The 16,549-nt window shown below is 53.7% G+C and overlaps 1 protein-coding gene across 1 annotated transcript; it reads right to left on the bottom strand.

The window, feature by feature from the left end:
• Positions 1-6,071: 6,071 nt before the first annotated feature.
• On the bottom strand, positions 6,072-11,449 carry SNAI1 (snail family transcriptional repressor 1). The gene is made up of 3 exons (XM_021685919.1): positions 11,302-11,449; positions 10,149-10,676; positions 6,072-6,371 (listed from the first exon to the last, which is right to left on the bottom strand). Exons 1-3 carry the CDS (start codon positions 11,381-11,383, stop codon positions 6,187-6,189), a joined length of 795 nt encoding a protein of 264 aa, XP_021541594.1. The 5' UTR covers positions 11,384-11,449; the 3' UTR covers positions 6,072-6,186.
• Positions 11,450-16,549: the final 5,100 nt, after the last annotated feature.

Below are 16,549 nucleotides of genomic sequence, written 5' to 3'. Positions count from 1 at the left end.
CTCTCTCCTGGTCTGCAGGAACCTTGCAGAATGTCCCCCCCACCCCACCCTGCTACCGCTGCGGATGGAGCTCTCTTTTCCCTGTCCACCCCTCTCCCATATCTCCACACACTTTTGGCTGCCTGCTGGCTGGAGAAGGATGTGTGGGATTTCTTAGAAGACGGGACAGGACAAAATGAGCCCCTCTGTGCCAGAGCCGCTGGGCAGGCCAAGATAAAGACCCAGACTCTTTTCTACTGCAATTTGAAAAGTTTTCATTACATCTAGCCCAAGGATAGAAAGAGCAAAATGACAAGAGTAATAAAGGAAGTCAAAGTTCGAATCCTAGCTCTGCCACTTATTTGCTCTATGACCCTGAGCCAGTTACTTAAGCTCTCTGTGCCTTGGTTTTCTCTTTCTCGAGTGCAAGTTTAATGAGTTGATCTGTGTGAGGCACTCGGCACGGTACCTCAGCACATAGAAAGGGCCCCAGAAGCGTGGTGACCATGCTGTATTTCCTAGGGGCACACATGGATTCATTCACCATTCAGCAAAATTGGTTTACCAAGTGTACGCCTTCTGCGCCGGGGGATTGGACAGTGAGCGAAGCGGACGTTTCCCCTCGCAGGGAGCTGACATTCTGGCGGGCGACACGGTCAACACAGAAACTATGAACGGTGAAAATACGGTTTGTCGGATGGTGACAAGTGCTACGGAGAAAAACGTCTCAACAGGGGAAGGCACACGGGAGAGGGACGGTTGGGGGAGCCAGTGTGGGGCTTTCTGAGGGGAGGAAAGGAGGCAAGTGCAAAGGCCCTGAGGTGGCAGAGGGCCCGGGAGGCTGGAGGGAGTGAGGGCATGGGGGAGGGCCTGGGGCAGAGGTGCCGGGGCCCCGACGGAGTCAGCACCTGTGGGCCAAGGGGAGGACTCTGGCTTTTCCTATGATTGAGATTGGAGCATGTGCACATGTAGATATAGATGTTTATTTTATTTTTTTTTTTTTAAAGATTTTATTCATTTATTCGACAGAGAGAGACACAGCGAGAGAGGGGACACAAGCAGGGGGAGTGGGAGAAGGAGAAGCAGGCTTCCCGCTGAGCTGGGAGCCCGATGTGGGATTCGATCCCAGGACCCCGGGACCATGACCTGAGCCGAAGGCAGACGCTTAACCGACTGAGGCACCCAGGCGCCCTAGATGTTTATTTTTTAATTGAGACAGATATAAACTGAGCTCTTCACAGCACCTCACTGAGTACAGTAAAGGCCAAGTGTACGCTATCTCTGTCTCTCAAATAAATAAATTAAAATCTTAAAAAAAAATCACATGTCGGGCGCCTGGGTGGCTCAGTCGGTTAAGCAACTGCCTTCGGCTCAGGTCATGATCCTGGAGTCCCGGGATCGAGTCCCGCATCGGGCTCCCTGCTCGGCAGGGAGTCTGCTTCTCCCTCTGGCCCTCCCCCCTCTCATGTGCTCTCTCTCATTCTCTCTCTCTGAAATAAATAAATAAAATCTTTAAAAAAAAAATCACATGTCAAATGAGCCTCACATGTAATCTTTTCTCTTGCTTTTTAATTAAAGAATAAACTCCCATAACATGTGACACTGACAATTTGAAAGCAAAGAGGAGCAGGAAGGACCCGGATCCCCGCCTGGCAGAGTACCCCCATCCCAGCCCAAGGGACACCCATGGGTAGCTGCCGGGGTCCCTAACGGGGCCCAGATGTGCCCAGAGGTGGCCCCGGCCCCAGCCCTGCCTGCCTGGATACTGTGTGGCCATCGGTTTATTTCCTGGACTCGTTTTAAAGAAGAGCCCCAGAGAGGATCAAATGGCCCCACCAGCCCCTGCTGCTTCCCACCTGATCTATGGCCACCCCGCAGCTCGGAGCTGCGGCCCAGACAGAGGGGGCAAGTTCTGCCCTACAGGAGAGAGCCAACCAGTAAAAATAGAAGAGCTAGGAAATCACCACTCGGCAGCCACCACAGTAATAATTGATTTAGGCAAAAATCGCCAGTGAGGGTTAAGAGCTGTGGGTGGAAGTTTGAGGAATAACAAGATATTCACATGGTCTCGGAATGTCTCCCCGCAAGATACGGATTAAGTACAAAAGGGGAAAAAGAGGAACTTGATCCCGGTGAAACCTGGCAGACACCTCCTTAACCAAGTGGCCCAAGTTGACGTCACCAGTGATGGGGTAAGCGGACCTCATGGGCCTCAGGATACCTTGCACTGAGAAAGACACAACACCACGTCTGTGGTTCTGCCAAGAACGCACCACCCAAACGTAACAACGAGGATCAGGAAAGTCTAAATTGGGGGACATTCTACAAAACACCTGGCCTGAATGTTTCGAGAATGTCGAAACCATGAAAGACCAGGAAAAGAGCTCTCTCCGAATAAAGGAGAATTAGGGAGACAGGACAAGTGTGTGACCCAGGATCTCGCTCCACCCCTGACGTGCTGTGGGGGACATCCCTGGGACAGTTGCAGAAACTTGATGATGTCTGTGCATTAGATGATAGTTTTGCACCAATGCTTGATTTCCGATTTCCGCCACTGGACTATGGTTATAGGAGAGAATGTTCTCATCCTTAAAAATCCATGCTTAAATGTTTAACAGTCGAGGGGGCATCATATCTACAACTTACTCTCAAATAACTCCGAAGTAAACAATGTGTGGGTATGTGTATATGTGCACAGAAAGAGAAGATGCAAGCAGGAGAGGTGTTCCATATTTTGAAGAATCTGAATGAAAGATCCCGGTGTGTTGTGCTTTTCTTCCAATTTTTCTGTCAGGTTAAATTATTTCAAAATAAAACATGTTTTAAAAATCTAAAAAGCTGGGGTGCCTCGCTGGCTCAGTCCATAGAGCATACAACGCTTGATCTCCGGGTTGTGAGTTTGAGCCCCATGTTGGGTGTAGAGATTACTTTTTTTAAAAAAGAAGTCGTTAAAATAATAATAATTTAAAAAATCTAAAACACCGTCTCCCTGCTTCTTCCCTCTCATCTCGGCAGCCCCATTCCACCTCCTGTGACTCCCTAGAGAAATGCTTTAATATTTTATTGTAAATCCTTCCAGGGTTTCCATATGCAAATACAAACAGGAATGAAGAACATGCTTATTTCCACCCCCTCTTCTTCCCACAAAAGGAAGCCTGTACTGCAGTTTATTTTTTTCACTTAGCAATGTGGCTAAGTCGGGACTGTTCCATATCAGGACTCAGGGACCCTCCTCATTCCTTTTATCCCTACCCCCACCTCGGCCCTTGGGGGCCAACATCTCTTTTTCATAACCCCAAATAACCCTCACCCAGTAAGCGCTCAGGTGTGCACCCCGGCCACCCTGCTTCTTGAATGAGTCTTCGCCCTGCAGTCTCCATCACCCTGGGCCAGGCCAGCACCGTCTCTGCGCAGGACCTCCGGACTCCCGGCTCTTTCTCTCCTGCCCTGACTCCGCTGTGCTCTCCACCAGGAGCTAGGGCACCCTGTATGCTAGTGGAGCGGGCTTCCTCACTCCCCTGCTTAGGTGCCCGTGGCTGCCGGAGGCTGGACTAAAATCCCGACTCCTCACGCCGCACACTCCCCTCTGCAGGATGTGGGTGCCTCACTGGTCCCACCCTGTCCCCCTTCCCTCCACCTGCCTTGGTCTTTCTCTGCAGAGAGCAAGTTCATTCCAGCCTCCAAGTCTTTTCATTCGATGCTCCCTCGGCGCCTGGAACTTTCTCCTCCTTCAGGTCTCAACTGGAATGTCAGCGCAGCCAGGGCTCTGGTGCTCCTGCCTGCCTTATCATGCGAGCCATGGCTCCCTCTAATTCCATCTTGGCACCGTCACTGTAGGAAAGCGGCTTGTTTATTTAGTCACTCGTTTGTCTTCTATCTCCCTCGCTAGAAGCGAAGCTCCGTGAGTGCAGGGAGGGCTACCTGTTCACCGCTGTGCCCGGGGCCTAGACCAGGGCCTGGCACACGTGGTGCTCATCAAGACCAACGGAAGGCCCCTTTCCAGTCTCTGGGGAGGAGGGCAGGGCCATCACGGCCCCCATTTTATAGAGGCAGAAGCCGGGGGTCCCAGCGGGGAAGAGCCTTGTTCTAGGCCCTGACAGGGGCAGGATCCAGGCATCCCTGACTCCCAGGAGGATCAGAGCCTGGTACACCTCATTTTAGATGCCGGGGAGGGGTTTCCACGAGGCCTGTCCCCCCCCAGGAGTGTGTGAGCTCACTTACTCCCTCACCACTGTTGTCAGCACCTACTGTGGGGTGTCTGTACATGACAGTCCACGGACGGCGGGCACAGTAGGCCTTCAGCAAATGGGTGCCCAACCCCCAACCCCCGCAACTCCCTAACTTCCCTTCAGGGAGGCCAGCTACAATTTGGCGATTGTTAGAGAACTTTTTTTTTTCTTTTGGGAGGAAAGCTGCAAGTCATTAAGGGCTGCTCCCGGCCTGTGGGTCACCATTTCCTGTTTAGAAGAAAGAATCATCTCTCCTTTGGAACACGAAGCTCCCCCCACCCCCGGCCTGACTCTGGGGCTCTGGAGCTCTGGGACGCCTGCTCAGCTCCCTGCAGGAAACTGGCACCTTCAGCACCTTTTGTGCTCAAAAAGGACACTCATTTTCTCCTGGCCCCAGGAGGGCCCCAGAGGTGAGGTCATCATGAGAGCCAGCCAGGAGTGAATTATCCCAGCCCGGGACACAAGCTGACCGTCTTCCCGTCCTGTCCTCGAGCAGGAAGCTGAATGACCCCTACCCTTTGGCCTGCCTTCTCACCCTCTCGGCTCCAGCCAGCCAATTTCCTTGCATCAAAGGCCATTTGGTACCCAGCAGCCAGACAAGAGGTGTGGGTCCGACAGGGAGGCCGGAGTGGGGCCCAGTGCCCTTGGAAGCAGGAAGGACATCCTCTGTCCCCTTCTTGCTCACTGCACTCCACTCCCTCATCTCAGAGAAGCTGTCAACCCCTCCCCAGAAGACCTGCGCTGCTGGGGCAAAGCCCAGCAGCCTGTCTAGTTGATAAGAACCAGGGAGCTGGCTTCTCACCCTATGGGCCTGGTCAGCCTCAACATGGAAGGATGAAAGAATAAATCAGGGTCACAATGTAAAGTGCAAGGAACCTGCACACAGCCCCCTACTGCTCACTGGTCCACAGGTGTTTCCCACCCTCCACATCAGACAGGACACCCAGGCTCAGAGAAAACCCATTTGCACAAATAAGGTCCCTGACAGTCAAAGTCAGTGGTCCAAAGCCACGTGATGTTTAAGAGGACAGGATTTAAGCCCGAGTCAGGAATATCTGAGCTCCACGAATCCCTGCCCCCTTCTCCCTTCCCGAAGGCCCTTTAAAACACTCACCCCTCTATAAAGCTAAATAGACTTTTTTAATACATAAATTAACCACTTTATTGAATATCAATAAACTGTACATATAACTATACAAAACGTTTCCTTAGTACAAAATGTTGCTTGCAATATAAATACCAGTGTACCTTTAAAAATGTAAACATCTTCCTCTTGGGTCCACCTGTCAGACCCCAAAAATAGTTCTGGGAGACACATCGGTCGGGCTGAAGCACCCCACTCAGGCCCCCAACAAGTGACAGCAATTACTCACAGTCCCTTTTGGGACTGTTGTTAAATTGCCCATGCGACAGTGCCACCATGACAAAATAGGAGGCCGAGATAGCTGCCCAGGCCCAGGGGCAACCTGGGGTCTAGACACGTCCTTGTGTAAGTGGCCCACCACAGGCGCCCCGGGCTGAACCTGGGGGTGGATTACTGCATAGTTAGTCACACCTCCTGGAGGGGTGGCCTGAGGGTTCCGGTGGGGGAGGAATGGGTTCCCCTGAGTGCGGGGGAGCTTCCTATCAGTCTGTCGGCTTTGTCCTGGAGCTCAAAGCAGCTGTATCCAAACACCTTTGGATACACAAACCCACACAGAGAGGCTGACTCCAGAACACTCAGCTGCAAGCCACCCTCCCTATCAGCCATCCACAGAAATATCCACGGAAAGGCCTCTCTCTCTCAGAGCCTACTGAGGCACCTAGGGCAGAGAGAACTGGAAAATGGTCCTCAGAGTCCTGTGGAGCCAACGCAGCCAAACAGGGGAGCTCAGAAGGGAATTCCGTGGCAGTGAGAAGGATGGGGGCACCTTCCTTCTGGAGTTGGGGAGGCTGCAGTGGAGGGGGGGGTCTGGAGAGGCAGAAGAAGCCTTGAGGGTCAGCGGGGGCCCCCTGAGCAGCCTGACTCTTGGTGTTTGTGCAGCAGGGACATGCGGGAGAAGGTTCGGGAGCATGTCTTGCACTGATACTTCTTGACATCTGAGTGGGTCTGTAGGTGGGCCCGAAGGTTGGAGCGGTCAGCAAAGGCACGGCTGCAGTGGGAGCAGGAAAAGGGCTTTTCACCTGGGGACAGAAAACAAGAGTTGAGCGCTAAAACCACTTGGGATAACAGCTGACATTTACTTATTGAAATCCCTGCCCACCCACTGGGGCCTTTAGAGCCCAGATCACCCCACCGCTGAAGGAATCCCATGACCCAAGGACCCAGACCATATCTAGTGTCCAAAGGCCTGGATATGATTGGGAGCTCTGCCACTTCCCACCATGTGACCTGGAGCAAGTCATCTGGCTTCTCTAAGCCTCCAGTTGCTCATCTGTAAAATGGAGCTGTTCATCCCCATCCCCATAAGGGTTGGTAAACCAGAGATGGTAAATAAAGCACTCATCCAGGCAAGCCAGCTGAGACAATGATGGCAACTGAATACTTTGTGCCAGAGACAGTGAGGAGCATCATACGCTTATCTCACTTAATCCTACCCTTGTCCTCAGTTTAGAGATGGTGAAACGGAGGCACAGAGGAGCCAAGTAGCATACGCAGGGTCACGCAGCAAGAACCAAGCAGCCTGACTCCAGAGCCTGTGATTTTAACCACCACTCAGACGGCCTCTCACTTAAGGGGGCTGTAGTGGGTGTTCCTCATTATCACTCCTGGATTTACTTCATCTGGGGACAAAGCTTGAGTCAGCCTTAAAGGCTCCCTGCCACACTCCTCCCCCCAGCAGGTTAGGCCACTTCTCTGAGCCGCCTCCCCATCACAACACTGACCACGTTTGGTAATTTCAAGTCTTGTCTGTCTCCCAATCAGACTGAGTCCCATGAGAGCAGGGGCCTCCCCTGAATTCACTCCAAGGGCTCAGGCCTGGGACCCCCCAAGAGGCTACAGAAACTTTTTATCTTATGACTTGATTAAAACCCCTTCCCACTTGTGGCCCTCACACCACTGCCTGGTGAAGGCTGTGCTGAAGAAGAGTTATGCACATAGAGCTACGTACACAGTCAAGTGCTCAGTAAGTGCTTATACAATAGATTAAGTCTTTTTTTAAAGCCTCAGAGGAGCCTGACCCCTCAATCACCATCAGGTAACGCTGTTCACCAACTTTTCATAATTCCTGCCCCAACTAAGACGATAAAGTTCACAAAAATTGACAATGTTGTGTTTTGTTTTTTCTTTCTTGGGAGTGCAGCATTTCGTAAATAAAAAGTGTGAATAATAACTCATTAAACAAGTACTTATCAAGCTTCCATTCTGTGCCAGGCAATAATGCTGAACATTCTCTACTAAAAAAGGAGAATTCTACCCTCTCTTTGTGCACACATAGTCCTGATTTTAAAGGGACTGGTTCCCAGCATTATATGCCCCTAGGCCATGGCCCCTTTGTTAAATCCCAGGGATGGAATTCAAGAGCAGGGAATGAATGAATTCCAGCCACCTTCTGGGTGCCTGGGGCACTGTGCTGGGCACTGGGAGGGAGGGGTCTAGAAGTCAGATGCCTGAGGCTGCCTACAGAGCCATCCATTCAAGGGCTCAGTCTCCTGGGTCAGATATACAAGGAAACCGGCCACAGAGAAGGGGGGGACCTTAGCAGGAGGACTAGGGAAGGGATGCCTGAGTTAATTGGCTGTCATTATTGAGCACCCTCTGCATACTAGGCCTGAAGGGTCTGAGGACCGCACTACAAGGTCCAAGTGAAGTTCCTCCTCCTTCACATGCTCCCTTATGAACTAAGGGCTTACTGTATGCAGATATGGGTAAGGGCAAGGAGTCCTATTTTCCCCAGGGTGCAGAAAGCCACTTCCCGCTCACCTCCTTGACAGAGGTGAAGGAGCCCTGGCTCAGTCTTATGAGCTGTGACTTGGGAAAGTGATTTCCTTCTGTGCCTCAGTTTCCTGATCTGTAAGGTGGGGGTTGCGACAGCACCTCCCTCCTAAGGTTGTTGATTTATTGCATTAACCCAGGTGAAGGAAGTCATGGGCAATGCCCCTCCCATACAGCAAGTGCTCAGTAAATGTTACCTTTGTCATGTATGATCAGACATGAAACGTGAACAAAGGAGGAAGGAGGCCTTATAGGATGTGATGGGGGGGAGGTCTGTGTGTGCAAGCAGCAGGCACAGACCTGCACCCCTTGCAGATCCTCCATCCCCGCAGACGTCTTTATGGTGTTCCTGGCGAGTGTGAAATCGGCACCAGGCCGGCGGGGACAAAGGCCGCCGAGGGGGGGCACTGTACATGCGATACTCCCCGGATTAAAGGGGCCTGACACGCTGTGGGCCAGCAGCTGCGGCCCGGAACAGGTGCTGGGCACCACTGGCCCATGCACCTGCTCCACCCCCCCAGCCCCCACCCACTGGGCCCACCATTAAGGCACACAATGGGAGTCAATGAGGATGGTGATGGTGCATTTCAACAGGCTTTTTGTGTCCCAGCCGTGCCTTTACATGAAAATGTCCTGATGGGTGGGGAGAGAAGCTGGGGGGCTCAGGGGAGCACCCCAAGGGTTCTGACTCCTCCAAATAGAGCCCTCTTCAGCTGGGCAATTGCCCAAGACAGAGGCCAGGCAGTTGGACCTTTACATCGGGTCCCTTTAAAATCAGGACTATGTGTGCACAAAGAGAAATGGGGAGCCACAGTCTGCATGCTGGGGAGGATGCCAGGGACACTCTGTAGGAGTAATGATGATACTCATAATGCCTGCAAAACGCCAGGCCTAACAAACCGCCCCACTGGCCCTCACGGCTCAGAGGTCAGCCACTGGGCCAGGAAATGCCAGAACTGAGGTCTCCAACCCACTCAGCTTGACCCCAAAGCTAATAGCTATGACCCTTGAACCTTCTCCCAAAGTTACTCCCCAAAGAGCAGCCCCAAATATGGTGGCCTCCACCTTTCAAGTTCTGAAAAGACACAGTGGGGACCTTTTCCACATTTCCAGAAAGTTAAGAGGACAGAAGAGGCTCCATCTCACAATTTTCTACACATTTAGTATTATGTTTTTGAAACATCAAGACCTGTTTTCTGCTGGCAAAGGTATTCCCAGGTCTGAATAGGACTGAGGTTATCTACTCCATGGTGGGGGTGGGGAGAGCAGATCTGAGAACCATGATTAACAAATTATTATGAAGTGATTAAGGAGCCACTGAATCTTGATAGCCAACCTATAAAATGCTATCAGAATCCACCCTATAGGATTATGCTATCATAATCCTGAGGCTCAGACGTTACATCACTTGCCCAAGGTCACACAGCATGGAAGCAGAGCAAATATCAAAACCATTTCTGTGCACTCATGTATCAAGTGGTGGTCCAGGTGCTTTCTTTCATTTAACTGGCGCAGAAACCCCACAAGATGTTCTTATGCTCATTTTACAGATGTGGAAACTGAGGCTCAGAGAGGTGAAACATCGACTCAAGGTTTGAAGTTCTGCAAGCAGGATTCAGAGCCAGGTGGGGGGTCTCACAACATCCTGCCTGGCTGAGGTGGGGGTGGGGATGGGCTGGGGGGAGGGTGGAGTGAGGTGGGCCCCTTCACACCTGGCCCAGCAGCAAGGTGTTGGTTGCACCTCTCCCATACCCAACTCCAACCCATTTGGTGGGGAAATGGAGACTGCAGAAACATAGTTATCTACTTTCGCCCATCTGCTTCGCTGATGAGCGAGTGAATGTTTCTGCCAAACATTTCAGACAGCCAAGCCCCTGAACTAATGAGCCAGAAGTCAGGAGACTCGAGCCCCGGTTTCCACACTCCAAAAAAGAAATCACAGCAAGCCCAGTCCGCCCCCAGAGCTGGCAGAGAAGGCAGCGGGGACCGCGATGAGAAGGGCGGTGGCCCGCGGGGACACTCACCGGTGTGGGTCCGGACGTGGCCCTGCAGCAGCCAGGGCCTGGAGAAGGCCTTCCCGCAGGTGCCACAGACGCAGGGCAGCGTGTGGCTTCGGATGTGCATCTTGAGGGCACCCAGGCTGAGGTATTCCTTGTTGCAGTACTTGCAGTTGAAGGCCTTTCGAGTCTGGGAGTCCTTGGCCACGGAGAGCCCGGCCAGCTGCGTGGGCAACTGGCCCAAGCCTGGGAAGGCAGCATATCCCTCGGCCTCCAAGGAAGAGGCTGAGGTGGAAGAGAAGGACGAAGGAGCCGGTGAGGGGGGGCTGGGGGGCTGGGAGCCTTTCCCACTGTCCTCGTCCGACAGGGAGGTCAGCTCCACGGCCTTGGGGACCTCCTGGGGCAGAAGGGAGGCCCAGCCGATGGGCTGGGCTTGGGGTGCCAGGAGAGAGTCCCAGATGAGCGTGGGCAGAGAGGCCGTGGGGTTGAGGACCTCGGGAGGTGGGATGGCCGCCAGCAGGTGGGCCTGGTCGTAGGGCTGCTGGAAGGTAAACTCTGAGGGGAGACGGAGAAAAGGGCAGGGTCAGGCATTCGGTCGCGCAGTCAGTCAACAAACAGTAGCCTGCTGCGGGCGGGGGCCGCGGGGCCGGCACTCAGTACTTACTGGAGGAAGGAAAGGATCCCGGCCGGGGGCGGCCCGTCCTGCCCGCCCGGAGCCCCTCCTCACCCGGGCCGCCGGGCTCGCCCGCCTCGGCCTCCAGATCTTACGCGAAGGGCGCCGCCGTCCAGCCCCGACTCGGGGGGCACTCCCCCTGTGCCTCCCCGCCACCTCCCGGCCCGCGGGCCACCGCCGGCGCCTCCCCTCCTCAGGCGCGTGGCCCCCGCCCCACCTCCGGCCGCGCTCTCCCCCAGCGGAGCCCCCTCGCTTCCCAGCCGTCCGGGCTCGGCCGCCGCGCAGTCTCCTCACGCCAGACCCCCGCCCTCGGACAGCCCTCCCCCAACCGCCCGCATCCACCTGCCCCGGCTCCTCACGCCCCTCTGCACACTGCCCCGCGCCGGGCCCTTGGGCTCGGTTCCGGGCCCTGGACTTGGCCCCCGGGCCCCCTCCCCCAAGGTGCCCCCCACGCGGCCTTCGCCGGTCTCCCCGAAGCCCCCGGGGTCCCTCACCCCGTCCACTCACCTGGAGAAGAGTCGTGCAGCTCGCTGTAGTTGGGCCTCCGGCGGGAGCAGGCGGACTTCCTGACGAGAAAAGAGCGCGGCATGGTGGCCGAAGCAGCCGGGGTCGCCGGGTCGCGCAGGGGTCGCGAAGTACTCCACCCGCGAGGCCGAGCCGCTGCGCTGTGAGTGGAGACGCGCCGCCAACTCCTTTAAGTACGCCAGCCTCTGGATGGGGCGGGGCCTGGTGATACCACGCCCCTTTGTCACCTCCGCGCCAATTGAGGCGCGCCTTCGCCAGAGGCCACGCCCCGAGCAGGTGCGCCGGGGGCTGGCGGGGCTAGCGCCGCGTGGCGCTGGGGGCCGGGCGGGGGCCGCTCGGAGGCCCGGCTGCGGGCGCTGCAGCAGCGGACTGCGGGAGGGCGGGCGCCGGGAGCCCCAGGCTAGGCGGGACCCCCTTCGGGACCCCGCGCGCCCGCCAGCTCAGCGCTGCACGGTCGTCCGCCTCTGGCGCCCCCTGGCGCCGCGTACCGCGGGTCTGGGCACCTGATGTTCCGAAACCGCCTCCGCCTCGGGCACGGGGAGGGGGGCGGAAATTTCCTCGGTCAGGCTGGCGCCTCGCAAAGAGCGTGGGATTGACGAGGGACGATACACATTTCGGAGGAGGATGCGAGGAAATGAACACCTTCACGTGGCTGCTGGCAGTGTGAAATGCCACAGCCTTTTTGCAAAGCAATCTGGCATCATCTAGCAAAAGGCATCCGTTCCTTCACTTAGCAAATGTTTACTAGCACCCGCTACGTGCCAGTCACTATTCCCGGAGCTGGGGTAACAGTCCTGAACAAAACACTCGGGGTTTCTAATGAAGGGTAGCTCGCCGTTTGGTGGGGGAGAGAGACGAAGTAAACAGACAATAATTAAGCAAAGGGAAGTGTGCTTTGATGCGGGGGAGGCCACAGGGCACTGTGACAGTCAAGAAGCGGGTCACCTGACAGGGGGTCCGGGGCAACTTCCCAGAGGAAGTGAAGAAATACCGAGGGGAAAGGCCCGAGGTTAGAATCAGTAACTACTTCAGAGTCATTGAGAGCAGCTCCTAGGGATGGGGGTGGGGTGGGCAAGCTGGAGAGGTCAGATCTGCTGGGCCTCCAGGGCCTAGAGGAGTTTGAACTTTGCCCCAAGGACAGTGGGAGCCAAGACAGGATTTTCAGCAGAGGAGGGACCTGTTAGAGTTTGGTTGAGAAAGATCACTCTGGGCAGGTGGGAGAAAGAAGTAGGAAAGGGAGGGGCTGAGGCGGGTCTTCTCACCTGTCTGGGCATCATGAATCCTGTGTCTAAAGTACCTAACTCCAGGGGCGCCTGGGTGGCTCAGTCGTTAGGCATCTGCCTTCGGCTCAGGTCAGGATCCTGGGGTCCAGGGATGGAGCCCCACATCGGGCTCTCTGATCAGCGGGGGGCCTGCTTCTCCCTCTCCCACTCCCCCTGCTTGTGTTCCCTCTCTCACTGTGTCTCTGTCAAACAAATAAATAAAATCTTAAAAAAAATAAAGTACCTAACTCCAGGCTCCACAGTGTGGGGGCGGGGCACTGACTGATCAAATGTGGGGTGGGCCCAGGGGAGGGACAGCTGGAGCCTCACCCTCAGCTCTGCTGTGAGCCCACCCACTCCAGACAGGGCCATGCCAGGCCTGGAGTTAGGGTGGGGGGCACAGAAATAAATCCACAGGTCCCCCCCACCCCAGCTTGTTTCCATCTGTGAAGCAAGGACTATGAAAACCTGTAAGCCCCTACTCACCGCCTAGAATGTGGGGACAACTGTCTGTTTGCGTCATTAACTTGTGTTCTAGTTGGTGAGTCGAAGGTAAGGTGGGGGGAGGCAGGCCATATGCAGTCACTATGAAGACACACCCCCCTCCTGTGTCTATTTAGTTCCAAAATGTCGTGATTCTCCACTCGAAGCCAGAGGGAGGAGTAGCACTGTGTCTCTCTGCTCAAACCCTCCTATGTTCCTGTCTCACCCAGATTAAAAGCCAAAGTCCTCACCACAGCCCTCCACCCAGCTGATCTGACCTATGCTGACCTTGTCTTGAGCCACTCTCCCCACTCTCCAGGCACAATGATCGCCCACCACACATCTTTGTGTTCTTCCACATCCCAGCCCTTTCCCACCACAGGACCTTGGCACCTGCCAGCCATCACTGCCCCCCCCAATCCCTCTTCCCCCAGATCTTCACCTGGCTGGCTCCTTTTCAGTCTGTTTCATCATTTTCACCAAATGCCTCATTAGTAATGAGAGAAATGTAAATTAAACCACAGCGAGATACGATTTCACACCCATCAAAAGAAAAAAAAAAGCTAAAATTTGGTCAATATCAAGTGTTGATGAGGGTGTAAGGGCATCAGGACTTTTGTCCCATGCTGAGGAGAGTGTCAATGGGCACAACCACTTTGAAAAAGTTTGGCATCAGCTAGCAACAGGTGACTCTCCTCCTCCCAGCATTCTACTTCTAGGCCAATCTATTCGAAGGGGTTCTCAGCCCAGACCGCAGATTAGATTCTTCTAGGGAACACCCAAGCCTGGGCCCCACCTCCACAGACATCCTGATTTAATTAGTCTGGGTACGGGTGGGGGCGAGTGGGGGCGGTCTCCGGTATTAGCATTTTTTAAAACTCACCAGGTGATTCTAGTGAGCCATCAAAGCTGAGAACTGCTGCCCAGCCCTAAACTCAGAAGAAACAAGAGAATATTCACCGAACCCTTGTTCCTAATAGCAAAAACTTGGAAACAACCCAAATGTTTATCAACAGTATCATGGATTAACGATCCATGGTACAATCCCATAATGTAAGAGTAAATCCTATCTCCTGGAGATGCCGATAGGTAGAGTCCAGGGGCCGCTAGTGCTCAGACACCATGGCCTGGGCCTACGGCTTTCCATTTTCCTCGGTTGGTCAGGCACCTGCGCCTGGGAGGGAGTACAGAGCGGGAGGACCCTTTCTCAGATCTGGGCTGTCCCCTCCTTTCTGATTGAATTGCCCCCGCCCTCGTTCCCCTGCCTCCTGGAAGCGGCGGAGACCGCGAGGTGGGGAGATGCGGGCTTCGAACGAGGCTCCGAACGAGGCTCCGGGGCCACAGACCATTTCTCCGAGGTGCTGCCCCTAGGCTGCGTAGCGGGGTGGGGTGGAGGGGGGAAGGCGACACTTCAGATGCAGTGGGGTCAGGTCCTCCCGGAAGTGGGCGGCCTCTGCGATGGAGCCGCGGGCCAGGCAACCGCTCCCCGCCCCACGCCCCGGGGCGCGGTCCTCCGGCGCCCTCTGCTGGCCGAGGCGCTCCCTGAGACCGCTTCTGGGCCGCCCCGTGCGGGGCTGGGCACACACGCCGGTAAGGGGGTGAAAACTGGTCCACCTGCCCTGGAGAATAGTTTGGGACTATGTCATGTGACCAGGAATGGCCTCTGAGAGGAAGACAAATTTGAACACAGGCCTGCATTTTCCACAGGTGTCCATCCCTCAACTAAAAGTAAAAACAATAGAGGCGCCTGGGTGGGTCAGCGGGTTAAGCGTCTGCCTTTGGCTCAGGTCATGATGGGGGGGTGGTCAGGGGATCGAGCCCCGAAGACGGGCTCCCTGCTCAGTGGGGAGCCTGCTTCTCCCTCTCTCTCCTTTTGCCCTCCCCCCGCCCAGCTCATGCTTGCTCTCTCTCAAGCGCGCTCTCTCTCAGATAAATCTTAAGAAAAATAAAAATAAGTAAAAACAATAACTAAAAATGTGACTGACAACCATCCAAAGCAGAAAGTCACCATCCCAGATATCCTCCCCAAAGGCAACTATTTTTACCAGTGTCTTTTAGGACCTTCCAGAGATGGTCTTTATAGAAACAAGGCATGTACATATTAATATATATTATTTATATTATAATTATATATTTATTTATATATTAACATATATTATATAAATATGTACATGCCTCCTTTATGTACCACAAATGGGAGCCCACATGCTAGCCTACACTTTGTCTACACTTTGCTTTTTCCTTCCAAGTAACAATATTCAGCGTCTTAACAATTATTCCGTATCATTACACGCAGCTTCCTTAATCTTTTGCAGGACTACAGACTCTTCCACTGTATGAATTATACCACAATCACTCAATTTATCTAACAAGAGGACTCATGCTGAGCCTTCAGGTTAGATTACAATTTTTTTGCTACTATAAACAAGGTGGCAATTTCAATGAATATCTTGTACACACATCTTTGCACTCTGCGTCAAAGATATGTTATATAAAATGTTGATACATTTGTCCAAATGTCCTCCCCAAAGATTAAAATAAATTATACTTCCACCAGCAGGGTGGTGAGGGCCCCTTCGTAAAACCTGGCCCAGGCAGGGTATTGTCTGACTTTTTTATCTTTGCCCATCCGATAAGGGAAAGTGAGACCTCCTAGTCACAATGTGCATTTCACATGAATGGGGTGGAGCGTTTTTTACACGCTCCAAAGCCATTTCTGTTTCTCCATATTCCAAACTATTCCTTCATGTCCTTTGGTCACAGAGTTGACGAATTTGTTAGTTGCTAAGAGCTCTTTGTATATTAAGCCAACTGGCCCCTGTTGATTAGATCATTAATCAGTGAGCAAATCAATCAAGGAGTTAATCTTGACCAGGAAGAAGACATTGTCTACAGAAAGTTCAAGGAATGAGTCAAGGCTCAATCTCCACCCTTATCCTTCCTTGATTTAAAAAACAAAACCTCTTGAGTGTCTCGCACTTGCCTGAAAGCAATGATTCAGCCTTGGGCCTGACCCCATAGGCCCTCTGAAGGAGTCAAAAGTCACCATCCCTGGAAATAAATGGCTTTCAAGGGAGTTTTTGGGTCCAAGTCTATTGTGTGTGGCCCAGAGTTGGGGACTCCAAGAAAAGATGCGCAAACCCTTTTCATTCCAATCTGCTGAGCACTTGCTGTGTGCCTGGTCTGTGCAGGAGCCTCATTCATATGGGCATCTTTCTAGCACCCCAAGGTGGTATTCGATGCTCCTACACTCAGGCCAAGGCCCACCTAGAGACCAGTTAATGCATTACAGTGCAGTCATATTACACACCTGTCAAAAAGGAGAAAGCTCTACATGTAATGGATTAAAGGTACAGATACAGAACAGCAAAAGCACAATTTGCCTATAAAGAGGGAGAAATAGGGCGCCTGGGTGGCTCAGTCGGTTAAGCGACTGCCTTCAGCTCAGGTCATGATCCCAGGGTCCTGGGATCGAGCCCCGCATC

The sequence above is a fragment of the Neomonachus schauinslandi genome, chromosome 10, assembly GCF_002201575.2.
Source record: "Neomonachus schauinslandi chromosome 10, ASM220157v2, whole genome shotgun sequence".
NCBI lineage: Eukaryota > Metazoa > Chordata > Mammalia > Carnivora > Phocidae > Neomonachus > Neomonachus schauinslandi.
Note: the sequence above shows the minus strand (reverse complement) of the source record. Positions and strands in the feature narration are given on the sequence as shown.